We start from the raw sequence: 16,566 nt of genomic DNA on the forward strand, positions 1-16,566 counted from the left end.
GCTAAGGACGTACGCTTTATCCACGCTCAGGCTGGGTTTGAGATACGACACTGGCTTTCGAAATCACAGCACATAAATGAAACGCTGGATGCCGGACTAGATACGGAGATCAGAGTATGAATATCGGCGACGAATCAGCGACGGAGAGTTTACGTTCAAGGTATCTCCGAGTATTGATAGAGCACTGTTCTCGGGAAAGGTAATTCACCATTTGCAAGGGAGTTCGTGGGGTACTAACAAGCGGGATTCTTGGGTTCCCGCGCCACCACACGGACCAAATATTCGCGATTCGGCAGGTTCTGCAGAAGTGCTGCGAATACAACGTGCCCACACGTCACTTGTTCATCGATTTCAAATCGGCGTATGACACAATCGATCGAGATCAGCTATGGCAGATAATGCACGAGTACGGTTTTCCGGATAAGCTAACACGATTAGTCAAAGCGATGATAGATCGGGTGAATCTCGAAGAGGGCTACGGCAAGGTGATGGTCCATCGTGCCTGTTGTTCAACGTTGCGTTAGAAGGTGTAATAAGGAGAGCGGGGATAGACACGGTGTGTACGGTTGTCCACGTGTCTTCCTTATTCAATGTTTAAAATGATCCGTTGATTAAATTATTCATTGAATGAATAATTTGATTGCCGTATAATTTTGAATCATCTTTATTTTGTGCGCTGCACAATTGGCCTGGCCGCTTTAATGCTTGTGTCATATTCAATATGTGCCACAAACATTAATAATGACAAGAAAAATTGTGGACGAACGTCTGCAATTTTCCAGGATCCCTACATGTATTGGCTGTGTATGTGTAGACTAGACTAGACTAGACTAGACGACGAAAAATTTAATTTTCATATATCTTCGTTATTTCGTAATATTATAGAAAACTGATAAAACCAATCAATTTATTTACGTTTTCCACGTAACATATTTATGAAAAAAAATATTTCGTGTTTCTAGACCCCACCATTTTCAAACAAAAATAGTTATGAAACTCTATATGCACTAGAAAAAAGTTGGGCATAAAAGGGTTAATATCAATTTGAGTATTAACGAAATAGTGTGGCAGCTTCCCTAATATGACCAACAAAGGTTCATTACCATATGGATAATTTTTTTGAGTTCTTTTTAATTATTTGACTTACTTATTAGCTGAATGGGGCAATATTGTTAGCTGAATATTACTGAATTAACCACAATTGTTAGATATTACGGGTTGAAGATTTAACATTTAATAGAAAAGTTAAGAAACCCACCAACAATTTCAGAGCCTAATGATACAAGTGATTTTATGAGTATGGAACCTAACTTGTCAGCCTTAATCTGCATTAAGACTAGAAGCTTTTTTAAAAGAATTTGATCCGCATTCTGAATAACGACAGCAAGATAGAAGTGGGTGAATCCAATCGATCCACATTGGTCCGAAAAATCAAGCAATGCATTGGAGACAATTCAACAAAATTTCACAGCACATCACGCACATTTTAAAACAAGTAAGCAACAAGAAACGTATATTTAAAATTGTTTTAATAACAGCTTCATTTTCATTATAGTATTACTACTAACAGAAACTTTCTTCTTCATTTCATATCACCTACGACGCTCCGCTAGCCGCGGCATCCTGCACCGCTACGCCGTTTATCGTTAGCGTATGCACAATCCCTTCCCGCTTGTTGCCACTGGTTCGTGCGCTTAGCACGAATGTGTTGCTGTCTTCGATAAAAGTGGTCTCGGTACCGCCATCTACGAACTCACCCTGCAAACGCGAAATGGTGTAAGTTGATGTAAACTTCAGTTCAGGCACGAATTTTATGGTGAGTATATACTTACATTTTCTTCGATTAATTTTCCGTTAACGTAAATGTTCAACGTGTTCTTCTCTGCAATTATGTGATACGGGGATTAGTTGAATGCAGTAAGAGTAAATTTTATTGAATTTACCTAACACTATTCGGTAGAAGTTGTCCCTCAAATTGACCTCCCAGGTCTTGAGTGCTTTGGCTTGCGATTCAGAGAACTGCTCGTACGATTTACCGTCCACAAACAGCGAGTAACTGTACTTAAAACCGGGTAAAGGGTCCACCTAAAAACCGTTAGTCAATTAATTTTCAACACGATTGATAGCGGAAAGTGACCCACCCTGATGATACACCGCTTATCCTCCAGCTTGAACGTATCCTCCCCGACAAGTTTGAACATCCAATCCCGCCGAAAGATTTCCTCTTTGTCAACCCACAGCACGCGTTTTCCGCTTGCGGAACCATGCTCGAATTCCACCTCGTGTATCTTCCCATACATGGGAACCCGCCAGCGAGCAACCACTTCCCGATTCGTTGCATTCCCGTTCCTTTTGCTGCTACCATCGACCGGCGACTGGTTATTATCACTTCCGGTTTTCATACTACACCGGCTGGCGGCGGTGGTGTTGAGTACAAGTTCTCGTGATGCACTTAGTATGCCGTGATTCATTCGCGTGCGCCTGCCTTTCGCGTGAAAATAAGCAGTAACCCGCTAGCAGGGGTGAAAATTATAACTTTATTCCGTTTTTCACCCCACTTGGTTGAAGTAGCGGGAACAGAATTATGATTAGTACTATTTGCTCTATTTTACGATACGGTTATGTTTGACGTGACCAACCGATGCAGCGATGGGGGGATAGTGAGTGCAGTGGAACCTCTTGTCAAAGTCATTATCATAGGACGGGTACGCCCTATGCTCTATCGCGGCAATAGTGCTAGCGCATCAATAATTCAACTGTTATTGCCGCCCGCTGTTTGGGTCCTGGTGGATCGATTTTGTTGAAGCAGCACACCGAAAATATTTACGCTGACCGTCGAGTGGGATTATTGATTGTTCGTTTCGTTTTCTAGGCCAGTGGGCGTTTTGCTGAAAGAGAAAATTTCTATTGTAATAAACTTCGAGGCTTTTGAATAGCTGACTCAGTCTTGTTCAAGCAAGGTGAAATATTGCACAATAATAAAAGTATTATTGCTTGTATACGGCGAGACCGCCGATTGGGCCGAAGGACGGGAGTGGGACGGGGTGTTTTCCCCAGGGCTCGGAGTTTTAGAGGAGTCCGTTGCCATAAAAGTTCATTTGCATCACTCCATGGCAGCGCTAGGCGACGATTTGCAAAACTCTACTTTTTTCCATCCTTTTACCATGTAGGGGTAATTCAATTTTCAATTACTTTTTTATGATGGAATTATGTTTACTTATGAAATATTTATTAAAGAAACTCCTCAAGAAGCAAAAAAATGCATTACAAAATCTGTTAATTTGGTTAGTCACAGCTGTTGGTTGTCGCAACATGCATTTTCTTTGCTGTGGCGTGTGCAATCATCTGCGTAGCCGCAAGCCGCTGAACGGTGGTTGATGGAAGAGCGGGTCCGAATAGCCCCGCATGGTCATTTCGCACAAAAGTGGTAAGCGTCTTGAAAATATCTGTATTTTTACCCAAACAAAAATCATTCCATAAAATAGTAACCTCAACTAATCCTGCTAAGACAGATGTCTTATAATCGTGATTTATAGTGAAAAGCAACAGTTTTTATTTCTATAGTGGAATGAAACGGAAGACATCTGTCTTAACAGGATTAGTTGTGAAATTGCACAGAGTCGCTCAAAAAGTTTTGAATTTTGTAAGTAAGTAACCTCAAGCTTTTTAAAATATTTATCTGTTATTTTTTTCGATTTTTTTGTTGCCTTAAGCTGTCAAAATTGATGTTTCAGAATGGCGGCTCCATGAATATGTACAACAGTCAGAAAGTCTTACGATGTTCTGAGAAATCGAGGGTGTCCGAATTACCCCCACTGTCTTAATAACCCAGGGTCTCCCTATAAAGTATTTATTTTGCAACTTCGAAACAATAAGTTTCTAAAAAATAGACGCTGATCCTTATTTTTTGATTTCGTACTATGCAATACTACGTACTATACTATGCTATACTATAAAAATTTTTGTCATCGATGTTCGCCAGTAAGAAATGGACCTTTCTGTTTATTAAATTACCTTATTAAGGTCGTAAAAGTAGAATAGAGTGGGGTCAAGTTTTTTGGTGAGCTCGCGCGATGATATTTTTGCACTCATTTGGGCAAAAGAGCACTAGTTGGAAAGCTTATACATCTGGCAACGTCTCGGAAATAATAATTTTATGCCTGGCTAAATATTTTTCAAGTTAGATCCAATAAAGCGAAGGTACTTTTTCGATGTTTTTTTTTAAATCTGGGGTACGATAGGTCACTTCATATTCATATTCGAGGTTAACTAAAAAACCTGTTTTAATCCACCTAGTGGTGCAATTGCGCCTTTCTCATTTACCCAAACTATGATTCATTAGCTGGTTTTGTTCAATAGAATTGTGGAAACGTCTATTGCATTCTTATTTCACTTAGCACGTATCCCACGACTATCACGAAAGTAGACGCAGACTCACTTTAAACAAAAGAGTATAGGGGAGACCGGGGTTAGTTTGCGGTGGTTTCAGTTTCCATTTTATACCGCTTTGATGTACATAGATCTTGCAAAATATAACATGCGGCTGTAGCCAACATCACTGAATTTTATCACAGTGTTTGTTGCATTGTCTTTGTTTTTATAGACAAAAATGTGTGACACGGAAATCCCGCCAATTTACTCCGGCCCCGGGGTAAGTTGGCGGTATGTATGAATACGCCAGAAAATGGAGATTCAATTATATCAAAGGTTCGTGCTGAATGTCTATTCAATAAAATTGTATATTTACCGACAATTGCCAATATATTTCAGTCTCAATAACCAGGCATTTTACTTTGATGCGTATTCCATATTCAAAAGTATATTTTTGAAATTCTTCAGACGATTGGCCGAAGTAAATATCACCTGCATTGACGAGATACACAAAGTTTTACTTTGGAGTGAATTTCAAAAATAAAAATATTTGATGACTATATTTGCACTGTAAAAAGTAGCGCCAACTTGCCCCGCGTGCGTCACCACCAACTTACTTCAACCGCATATTTTACAAAAAACTATTTAATAAATAACTTTAATTAATGGATGGATTTAATCAATGTTGCTTCAGAATCTTCATCGCGACGAAGCACGGTGAATATGAATCACCAGCATTCGTCCCACATCGTTCTTCGCTGTTATATTCAACTTGCTGTTGATATTCATCCACGAATGAAGCCGACTACCAATCCGTGTTTATCCGAATGCCTTATCCATACGTTCTTGCCTTGCTACTCATCGAACGACCGAATGAACTGCACGAAGAAGCTATGAAGTGAATGACGAATAAACGAATCAGCAAACCATTCCTCACCATAGCGATGATCGTTTACAACTTTTGGCGAAGATGACTTCAATTTTATCTTCGCAGAATGATGGCTCGCGAAGAACTATATTTGTATTCTGATGCGTTGTAGTACTGTTCGGAACAAGCCAATGCGCTACTGGTTCTTCAGTACAAAACTATGGGTTAAATTAACAGCCGAATCTAGGCAATATTTGTTAAATATAGTACAATCTTAATAGAAGCCTTGTGTGTCAAGTATTCAAAGGAGATTGAACCCATGTTTGGTGATAAAACTCGGCATAAGCAAAACAAAATTCTTTTGGATGAAGTTTTGATTTAAATCTGCACATGGTGTTATATCACAATAATTTAACCTATTGCGCATGTTTTGCTAGTAGGGTAACTGCTCCCTAATTCATCTTAGCTCCTCTATTCATCTCACCCATTTGAACACATTAGTTAGAACAGTATCTGCTATCTCTATTCAACGCATTAGCTCAAATGGTAGGATGAATAAGGGTACGTTGTACTCGACTTTTCACTTCGTTCAAACACGAGCATTTTACATTTTCCAGGCAAAAATTTTAACTGTTCTGCTTCTTAGGAACGTAGCAAAGATGATGACACCTATTTAGCCGCAATCCAGTCACTCTAAGTCGAGTTATCAACGAAATAGTGTGACATACTGACTAATGAGATGAATAAGGGCTCGTCTACCCTATCACGACGAAATCGCTTAATCAGCACGGTTGTTTAAAAATAAATTAGCTGTAGAATGGACAGTTACTTCTTGTTCCCCCATCGGGAAAGACTTGGCATAAAAAACGTGCAGTAATTATTTTACTCCATATTGTCGAGATCCTTAGATACCAACAAAAAATATAAAATGGTTGAATTTCGATTTTTTAATGCATTCCCTTCTAGGGATTAGCTATAATGATTACATTGCATGTGCACATCTCACAAATTCAACCATGACTGCTAACTTTGTTAACTAGTGCTATAAAGATAGATTGATGTTTAAGGTGAGATTTTTTGTGACGTGGTTAACATTAACAGTAGGTACCACAGTTTGATAAAAAATACATCATTTAACGCAAATTTATTAATTAGGGGTCATACACTAATTACGTAAAGACATATGGGGGGAGTGGGTGTTTCAAAATATCTTACCAATTCTCACCTGGGGGAGGGAAGGTTTGTCCTTTCTTAAGTAATATCATAAAACATGCATGAAAAATGAAATCGATAAGAAAAATATTCTTCTCGTAAAAAAAGAAACTATTTCTTCGTGTTGTTAGGCCAACATCCTTCTTTTCAAACTTTCGCTTCAAACCCGCAAGGTATATGAAAAATTTTCTGTCATGTGATTGTCAAAGAGCTTGTTGGCCGTATAGTTCCAGAGTGTGAACTGTATTTTACTTCAAGAAAATCGAAGATAGCCACGTCGGAACTATGCGTACGATAAGCGTTATAGTTGGAACTCCGAACAAATTCACACCAGAAGAGGTTATAAATCCTTTTGAGTTCTACATCACAAAGAAATAGATTCAAAGGAAGTGGAATATAGCGAAGCAAATTATGTGGAACAAATCGGAGTTTCTAAATATCTCCCAAAATTTATTCTGAAATTTATACTGAGCGAGATTAGGATGCAAATGAAATTTATGCAGATGATTATACACACACTTAGAAAAAATCGTATAAATTTACGTCTCCTGATCCTGACATATACGTGCATCAACTGACTTAGTTTTACGTTTGATTTTAATTTTACATGACATTGAATTTCGTGAATCATGTAATTTTGCTCCACATATGGCGTTTGTTCTGAATGACAGTAAGTGTAATTTTATGTCATTGCGCAAGGAAAATGCGTTTCATGTAAAAGTAAATGGAACACGATAATGTTTAGTCATTTTGTGAATTATGGTTTGTTAAATTGTGTCATGTTTGCAATTACGTCAATGATAAAATTTATAATTTTTTGGTGTGTAGTTAAATTTTGTCCTGAGTTCTCTTTTAATAATTCAATAAGTATCGTTTTCGCTATCAAATAATTTAATGAATTAACAATATGATTTTTAATTACACAAAGCATGATAAAATCTTATGTAGGGGGAGAGGGAGTTCACCAAAATCATACGAACTCTTATCTGGGGGAAGGGGGAGGTTGAATAGTTCTAAAAAAGCCTTACGTAATTAGTGTACGGCGGCCCCGAGCAGAATATTTTCTATGATGAAAGGATTTTTCATTTCAAACATTTATAACACCTTAAGGGATCGAAACAAGTATAAATTTTTTTTAAAAAAATTAAAAACCAAATAGAATACGTTATAGCCAAATGTAGAATATTACGCTTGGTCAAGTCTCCCCATGTTCCCCTACTCTATCGTCGGAGCAATTAAATTTACGTACATTTTCGAAATATGCTAGAAGTACCAAGTTCCAATCAATCCTACATTTAAGATTCACCCACTTAAAATAAACAACTTGATCAAATTTAGTAACTCATGCTTCAAGATAATTAACACATTTCTGATCAAAATTAGTCGATTAAAAAAAGCATTTCGCGGAACGCATTTTCACGCTTAACATTTTGCATTTATTTATAAAACTGTTTTGAACACTTTTTCATTAAAAATATTTCTGTTTAATATTCCAGTAGCACTGATTATGGCAGGCAAAGCTTATTTCTGTTCAACTTCATAGTATGTCATGACTTGTAGAACACTTGAACGATATTGGAAAATATTGATATTTTTAACGTATATTTCTCAAATTATTTAGGCGCTTCTCCACAAAAGAAATTTTGAAGTTTTAGAAGAAAACTTTTGCCTTTAAAAATCTGGCCTAGAGGATTGATATGTCTTGACAACTGTTCATTTAAAAAAATTGTTTTGGCATTTTCAGGCCATTTTTTTCTAAAAAGTTGTATATTCTTTATGGAAAAAACAGTTTTCACTTTCGGGCACTTTATTCGAAGATGACGAAGTTCTTATAACTTTCCAATGAAAATAGTTTAGTGGTTGGTGTCCTTAAACATCTCATGCTCTCTAAAATATTTTTTAATATGTCCAGAGTTTACATTTATGTTAAATAATAATTACTAAATTTATCTAAAAACGGTTTTAAAGTGTCACAGCACTGTAGAATAAAAAAAAGTCGCTTTTCAATTTATTAATCAAAAGTGGCTTTAGAATGTTAAAAATCATATCCCAAAACATGGAAGACGAAAACAATACATAAATACTGTGTACTGAAAACTTTAACCGCGTTTTTCTCGAAGCCACTTTTTTTTGAGCTGGCCGCAAATGTAACTCGAACAAATGATTTTTGAACGCTTGGAAATTTTCACAGTATATTCAAAATTGATTTCTCCAGCGACTTACGTTGGATTTTTTTTATTGCTTAGCTTTTTTTAATTAATTTTGTGTCGATTTTTATGACATGTTTGGCGTGCTCTACAGTGGTGTAGCCCCTTAATAGAATATATCCAAATTTTGTTTCTTGATGTCATGTCAAGTGAGATTTACATATTCAGCATTTTTTCTGTAATGCTTTGTTGTACAACTTTATTGAAAACATGCTAGATTTTGCTGAAATTAAAACCATATTAGCTGCTATTTAAGCTAAAGAATAGTCTTTCATGGTACAAAAACTTATGTTTACAAGCAACAATTGAAGATTTATAGCACGCTACAAGTGCAATTTAAATGTTATGAGTGGCTATAAAAGTACGATAAAACCTCAATTGATACTAGGGTATAAGACTAACCGGTTCAGTTTTGGCAAAAAGTTTAATATTTGCTAAGTTTGGTTGAAATCGGAATGCATCGATTTGTCAAAAACTTGTGGCTTGATTATACTTCTATAGATATAGAAATTATATTATATAAGAGTATATCGTCTTAAGGTTGCTATTTGTTGTCATTAAACGTAGATTCAAGGAAACTATCACCCAGTGTTAATTCATCATTAGAAAAAAAGTTATTTGAAGTACCAATAGTCTAGTATGTAGATTCATAATTGTGTTGATTCGGTTTTCGCCCACGAGACATCCGCAGATTTACAAATGTAATTGATTTGTTTTGCTTTGCTTACGCAGCTTTCCGTTTCAAATCTGATAAAAAACATCAGCAAATAATCATTATGTACTACTAATTGTTTATAGCAAAAGTCATCCTATTCCGAACATAGCAAGCATTTCTGCACCACTTCAGTCATGAAGCTCTGACCCTTCAATCAATGAACAAGAAATTTGTTTTTCTTGGTCGCAATACAGGAGGAATGAAGAACGAAGAATCCTTAGCGAAGAATGGCTAGTGGCGATTATCACCTAAGCCATTCGTGTGCCGATCCGAACGATGCGTGAAGATGAACATTGCATGAATGGCTAAATTCAACAAACAACGATGCGAACAAGCAGCGAACAGCAGTCATCAGATTCGGATTTTTTGTTTGTATTATTCATTTTCGCTGATTCTGTGCTTTCGTGTGACGAACGGCGCAGCGTTATTCGAGGCATGGGTGAATGACACGACGAATATCGCATCGATGATGAACGAATGAACTAGTTCGGTGAAGAATATTTGCAACATTGATTTTATGCCTGGCTAAATATTTTTCAAGTTTAATCCAATAAGGCGAAGGTACTTTTTTGGATGTTTTTTTTAAATCTGGGGGTACGAAAGGTCACTATATTCGAGGTTAAACAAAAAAAAATGTACACTCCTAGAAAATCAGCAGTTCAACTTAATTTTGTAGATTATGAATACTGCAGATTATTTAAAAATTAATAACAAATCATAAATGCAATTGGCGTCATTCAGGTAACAAAATGAGGAAGTGGCAAATGATGTGAAAAATAATGATATCGCGGAAGAATTTTTCAGCAGCTGCGTCAGGCTTTGTACCAGCGCATGTCTTCTTCGATGTCCTCGTCGTATATAAATAACTCCACGTTTCGTTCCTAACTCGATGGATGTCAACATTAAGGACTGTCTATCTGCACCATTCTTCGCAACATTCGGCATCCCACAAGTAAGCCATTTCAGCCCAGTAATATTCCTCCTCTACTTTAATGACGACAATATCAAATTACAAGGACCCCGCCTTTCTTTCGCCGACGACATTAAAATTTTTCGACAAATACAGCATGAAACCGATGTCGAGTTTCTTCATAGTGAACTGGAGAGCTTTAGTACGTGGTGTGATCTAAACAGAATGGTTTTGAACCCGACTAAATGCTCAATTATCACGTTCACGCGGAAACATTATCATAGGCGTTGGTATATTTGGATAAATTATTCAAAAGCCTTAGCCCAATTTCATGGGCACAGGTAGTTTAGAAATAGGGCGTAGTGAGGTGAGAGAGGGGGGAGACTTTTAAATATGGAAATTTGAACTGAAATAACTGAAATCTTATGGAGATGGAATGTTCAGATGAATAATAATTCAACATATACACAATCCACAAGAGCCCCAGTTCAACAATTTTTACTTCAGGTGATCGAACAACATCGAAAAGAGCATCCTATCAAATCATAGTGCGTATTAAACTGAAATATAATCAATGCATTCCTCTGACATATCAACTCGACATTAGTTGATTCAGTCTTCAACTTTACGTCCATTGATATAAAGTCAATGCAGAGAGATACAGTATGTTTCGTTTCATCGTTACTATTATGCATAGGACATTGTGCAAATGTTTTAAAATAATTCATTTCAACTCGACAATATTTCAGTTATTTCAGTTAGAATTTCTATATATTGAAGCCTAACCCCCCCCCCCTCCCACGCAGCCCTCACTACGCCCTATTGCTAAACTACCTACGCCCATGAAATTGAGCTAACGCTTTTGAATAATTCATCCAAACATACCAAAGTGGTAAATCTAAAGTATATGATGTTATTTTGGTATGCTATATGAAATATCATTAGTACACCCGCAGTGTTGGCAAAAAAAAAGATTTTTGGCAATAAATTCGATCTATCGAAATTTGAACAGCTATAACGTCTTGTAGACACATTCTAGCACCATGCATCCTTCGGCAAAGTTGTTCAGCATATCCTGGACTACACTTTTATCTAATTGCTGGTATACTGCAGGAAGAATTGTAGTCTGTAAAATTGAAAATGCAAAAAAGTAGGTTTTCCCATACTAATTTCCATACAAATTTCAAACGCAAAGCGCTACGCCGGGTCAAATCCAATCGACACCAAATTTTGTACAGTTGTTTGGGACCCCAAATGGAACCAAAAAAGTGCTTTGCTCGAGTGATTAGGTTTGGCCATTGTGACGGCGCCGGTGGTTGAGTGGTAAACGTGACCGCCACTCATACCAGTTGGCCTGGGTTCAATTCCAGCCGAGGTCGTTAAGATTTTTCTGAGGTAAAAATCTGTGGTCACGTCTTCCTTCGGAAGGGAAGTAAAGCCGTTGGTCCCCGGTCCATGAAATTGGTGGATCGATATCTAGTCCAGGTAGTGGAATCATCTCTCTGACGTCGGTAAAGAAGAAGTAGTTGGATAACTTATATACTCTTACTAACAAAAATATCCTCCTCCCGTGATACTTGTGGAGTGCGCAGTAGTATATACGGCCTCTAGCAAAAGCAAGTATCGGACTAACCATTCCTTCCCTTTCCTTCTACGATATACGTTCGGGCCTGGCCGGCGCCGGTATTGATCAAAAACACGTTAGGATTACCAGGAGTTGCACATTGAAAGATGTTTCGCTACTCCCAAGCATAATTATCTACTGATTCCCTGTGCAACTTCAGCTAGTCCAGATCGATAACGGAGTAGCAGCCAGGGGTGATCGCTCAAGCTCAACAACTGAGTCGAATGGTACATGAAACTCGGTTGTTCGAGTCACGGCTGGGGAATCGTAATTTTTTTGGATTCAAAATGCTGCCTACTGGTAAAAAGCATTTGCAGAATACTAAATATCAATTCAGTGATGATTACAACTTCGGCTCGGAATGGGATGTTGGCACAGAATCCCTAAATGAGTTGAAAAACACTTTTGTTTATTTTTTGTGCAGAGCAAGTCTACGGAATTATATCGCGACAAGCTGGTATCGCTGGCCGCGTCAAATGTGTCGTGTGACTGTTTTGACACTGTAGTCTTTCTAGTGCTGATTCGGGTATTAGTTTAAATACATCATTTAACTTGGCCCTAAGTTGGTGCCAGTTACTGACGAAATAAATTCGAAATACAAAAATTCTAGTTAACACCAATCTGATTTGTCTATCAGTTTTAATTCACCTTATTATATTCAAATTGTACAGAACGATTATATTCAAACTGATGCGGTATTCGTTTATCAACAACCGCACGCTGACAAACGGTGATTGATTGTAACATGACAGCATGCTTTCAGCAGTTCATGGAAAAAATGTGCTGACTGCTAATGTTTCACTACCTAACATGAAAATGGGCGATTCATGACAGGAAAATTATTGATAACGATGGTTCTGTTTCTTCGAACGACTGCGGAATAATAGTCCTAGCAATTCTAGAGCATTGTTCGGGGTAAGCTAGCATAAGCAAGCAAACTATTTCAGATTGATTCTACGTTTATGGTAGTTATCTTTAAACGATTTCCACTAACATTGAGGCCTTTAAACTGGGTTTGATGTATTTATTGATAACAACATGAAAATTGTTTAAAGTGCCTCACCTTTAAGTTCTTTCATTTCTTTAATTGCTGTTATTATTGTTAATTGAAGCAGACTAATATCCATGGTTCGCACATCTAGTTCAAGCTATCCACAAATGCTTCGATTCACCAGATTTCAATTTGCACTCAGTATTCTTCAACCGTTTCGAAAAAAAAAAAATTATAATCAGAACATGAAATCAACACACGCAAATTTGGTCCGAACACTTGCGCCGCCAGAACTCAACTGCCGATATCCTCGTTACGCCAGCGATAGTCGCGGCCGGCAAGGAATGAATTGAGCGATAGCACGAATGCAGAGCACTTTTCCATTGATTGTATGTAGGTATATACATATGTAGGTAAGGTACTACCACCCACCGCCATAAACGAAAGGATAAGAAATTGAATTCGGCCTAGTCAAATATGAAAAACAACACTGATGAACGTTACTCATTTTTTCGGGGATTTGTTATATCGCTTCTTTCGTCGGATCGCCTCCGCTCAAATATGATAGCAAAAACATACCGACACATTCGCTTTCCAAACAATACAATCATACCTTCATTAGTTTATGGAGGCATCCGTAAATCAAAAACTGCCATCGCTAGAATCAAAACTGTACCGGCGACTGGCACCATTTGTTGTGACCTAGTCCATCTCCATGTGAACGGTGCTCCACGTGTTTTTTTTCCATCAGACATTGCTTGCTTCGGCAGCTCGAAAACCGATGGAGGCGCATGGTGATTTATAAGAAAAGTGTTAACTCGTTCTACGTATCCACACAAAACCCGGTCTGTCTGAAAGTAAAACGTACGTTTCAACTTTATTTTAATGACGCTAGATGGTTGCTTTATTGTTGTGGAAAGAAAAAAATCGGAATAGTTTCGAAACAAGTGGGTTAAAGTTGGTCCTTTGCGTGTTTCGATTGATGGTGAGATTTAGTTAAACTAAAAAGTTGGAAATTGTTTTCAAAAAACGGAGAAGGCAGATTTTGGGGCAATCTTGACAACGAGATTCCCGAGAATGTAAATGATCGAAACTTTTTCCATTGTTTTTATGGTAAAATCCTTATTAGCAAAATACACATACACACTATGTTTAGTTTAGGAATTTGCAACGATTCGTGGGTTGATACAAGGATTCAATCAAGAAGCTACTTGAATCATCATAATCAGTCATCATTGCTAATGTTTTCCCTTCGTCACGAAGGGAACCGGCACTGTCAGGTTTAGAGTAGTAAGTATGATGATGATGATAGCGTGTTTGGAAACTAGTTCAACCTTTCCTTATTTACGACAATTATGGAATTATATCGTTACCGTTTTTACGACCGGCGGTAGCGGATATATCTGCTCATCAGTCATAATTCCGGAGGAGTTAAATTTGCATGTAGTAATTAGTTTCAATTTTCATTTTACTAACACGAAGAATAAAGTAAACCGGTGGATGAAATTGATTTGGAAAGTAATTTTCTTAAATGATCTGACATGTACAGACCTCTCACATTTTGAAAAAGTTTTGAAATATACACGGGTCAGCTCAGATTTTTGTTATAGGTGTGAATTTAAAAACTTTCGCCAAAAATCACTTAATTCGGACATGATTTAGAGGTGTCTCCAATCAAAATTCGTATTTTTGATATGTTTCTATAGTAAGATCACTTACACTCTGATTTAACAGGCCCTACATGCCGCATGTAGTTAGAAGTTAGTTGTAGTTAGAAATATATCCAACAAAAAAAATATTGCCACATTTGGTCGGTGTTAAGTCAGACCGGAGTAAGTCGCAAAACATCAAAAAATGAGGTAATGATAGCACTGGATAAAGAAATTCTTCATCTACATTCCACTTTTACCAGATTTGAAATATGAAACAATAAACAAGAATTATGGCAAAAATTATTTTCCAGATATAATGTAAACGATGCTGCGATTCAAACTTTAAACACGTTTTTCTCGAAATCAATGCACTGTCACTTAGTCCGGTCTGACCTAACACCGACCATTTCACAGTGGTCCAGAATGCAAATTTAGCAGAACTTTTGTAATTTTACTAAAACTAAACATCAGCCTCATTAAGGGGTTATATACAAAGTTGTGGCGAAAAAGTGAGCTAAGTTCGTGATTTTTTAAAAGTGCTTTATGCGAATTTTATTTGAAAAAGCGAAAGAACTAGTAGTACTATCGAAGTTCAAAAAAAAACAGATTGAATTAAAAAAATATTCAAGGTTGGTGAAGTTAAGGCCTATCCCCCGAAACGTGTTTTTGGCAGAGGTTTGCGGTGAACGCTCTCCAAGCCGAATCGGTCAATAGTAATCAAAAAAGTAAAAAGATTATTGAAGAAAAATGGATTGTGGTGTACTTGAACGGATCGGTTTCCCAATAAAAAATGTTTTTCCGATAAAAAACATATTGACCAAGAAATTGATTTTTTTGGTGTTTAAAATTTTAAACAAAAATTCATTGTGAACAATCGAAAATTATTGGATGTAAAAGGAACCGTTCAAGTACACGAGAATATTAATACAAACAATTCCCAAAAAAAAATTGTATGAAGATCGGATGAATCATTTTTGAGATATCATGTTCACCGCAACGGTACTTTTCAAAAAACATAGTTCCGAGATATTTGCGTTTAAAGTTTTGTGTTAACTTCACTCGTGGAAGAACCTGCGCGCTGCGAACGGCTGTAGTTTGAAATCTGATGCTCCGATCTGGATGAAATTTCGCACAGATATTTTCAAAAGTATGTACTTTCAGAATGATGAATAGCTCCATCATTATACAACTGTAAACTAGGCTTACCAACCACCGCTCCCATATGGCAGATTCAGCCATTGAAACAGGGTTGCTTCTTTAGTTAATAACTTTTCTCAGCGAATTTTCACAAACTTACAATGTTCCACGAATGTGTTCAGTAGAAGAATAGCGTTAGAATAACTTTGAAATTTTTGGAGGGTCCGTAGACACAACCGATTGGTACCAAAATTTACACAATTACTAAGGACCATAAAAGGAATCAGTAGAGCCTGGTGGAGCTAAAAGTCAAAAATTGAACCAATCTAATATATATGGGGCATTCCACGCAAAATTTGCCACAAATTTTTTTTTTGCCCAGATCAATTTGTTATCGGTTTAGTAGTCAAAAATATTCGACACGTATTTTTTTATTTCAACATAGTAGGCGAGACTTTCGAGATTTTTTGTATTGAATTTCACCATTTGAAAAAAACCTACTTTTTTCAATCGCTCGTACTGTCAAAAGTAAAGAAGATACCAAAAAGTGCCCAAGACATGAAATGTGCGCCTTTTTCACAGCTTTCGGATGAAGTATATTAATACTTACTCAACGTATTGGTTTCATGGAAAATATTGAAAAGTTTAAAACAAATCGATTTTTTTCAAACTTGGACATGATTTTTTTTCTTTTTTTTATTGTATGTAATAGGAAAGCGTGGCGGTACGTTTTTCGCGCGCAAGGCGTGATTGAAACATTCATATCTCCGTAATTATTTAATTGCCCACTCCCAAATTTTTATGGCAACAAGAAAAATGATTTTCCTATTTCATACAATAAAAAAAAAGAAAAAAAAATCATGTCCAAGTTTGAAAAAA

General features: G+C 36.9%; 1 protein-coding gene across 2 annotated transcripts; it reads right to left on the reverse strand.

The window, feature by feature from the left end:
* Positions 1-1,539: 1,539 nt before the first annotated feature.
* LOC131689554 (fas apoptotic inhibitory molecule 1) lies at positions 1,540-14,347 on the reverse strand. 2 transcript variants are annotated; one of them, XM_058974743.1, is made up of 6 exons: positions 14,272-14,347; positions 13,512-13,749; positions 2,142-2,888; positions 1,944-2,085; positions 1,833-1,882; positions 1,540-1,758 (listed from the first exon to the last, which is right to left on the reverse strand). In XM_058974743.1, exons 3-6 carry the CDS (start codon positions 2,469-2,471, stop codon positions 1,597-1,599), a joined length of 684 nt encoding a protein of 227 aa, XP_058830726.1. In that variant the 5' UTR covers positions 2,472-2,888; positions 13,512-13,749; positions 14,272-14,347; the 3' UTR covers positions 1,540-1,596. The 2 variants fall into 2 exon arrangements, with proteins under 2 accessions (XP_058830726.1, XP_058830725.1); XM_058974742.1 differs by lacking the exons at positions 13,512-13,749; positions 14,272-14,347 and adding an exon at positions 12,971-13,181.
* Between the last annotated feature and the right edge of the window lie 2,219 nt (positions 14,348-16,566).

Source organism: Topomyia yanbarensis, chromosome 3 (genome assembly GCF_030247195.1).
Source record: "Topomyia yanbarensis strain Yona2022 chromosome 3, ASM3024719v1, whole genome shotgun sequence".
Classification (NCBI taxonomy): Eukaryota; Metazoa; Arthropoda; class Insecta; order Diptera; family Culicidae; genus Topomyia; species Topomyia yanbarensis.

Coding starts and splice junctions, on each gene's coding strand:
- LOC131689554 (XM_058974743.1), bottom strand. CDS start 2,471: ATGAATCACGGCATACTAAGTGCATCACGAGAACTTGTACTCAACACC. Junction 2,086..2,141: donor ATAAGCGGTGTATCATCAGG/GTGGGTCACTTT, acceptor AACGGTTTTTAG/GTGGACCCTTTACCCGGTTT. Junction 1,759..1,832: donor GAAAATTAATCGAAGAAAAT/GTAAGTATATAC, acceptor TCGCGTTTGCAG/GGTGAGTTCGTAGATGGCGG.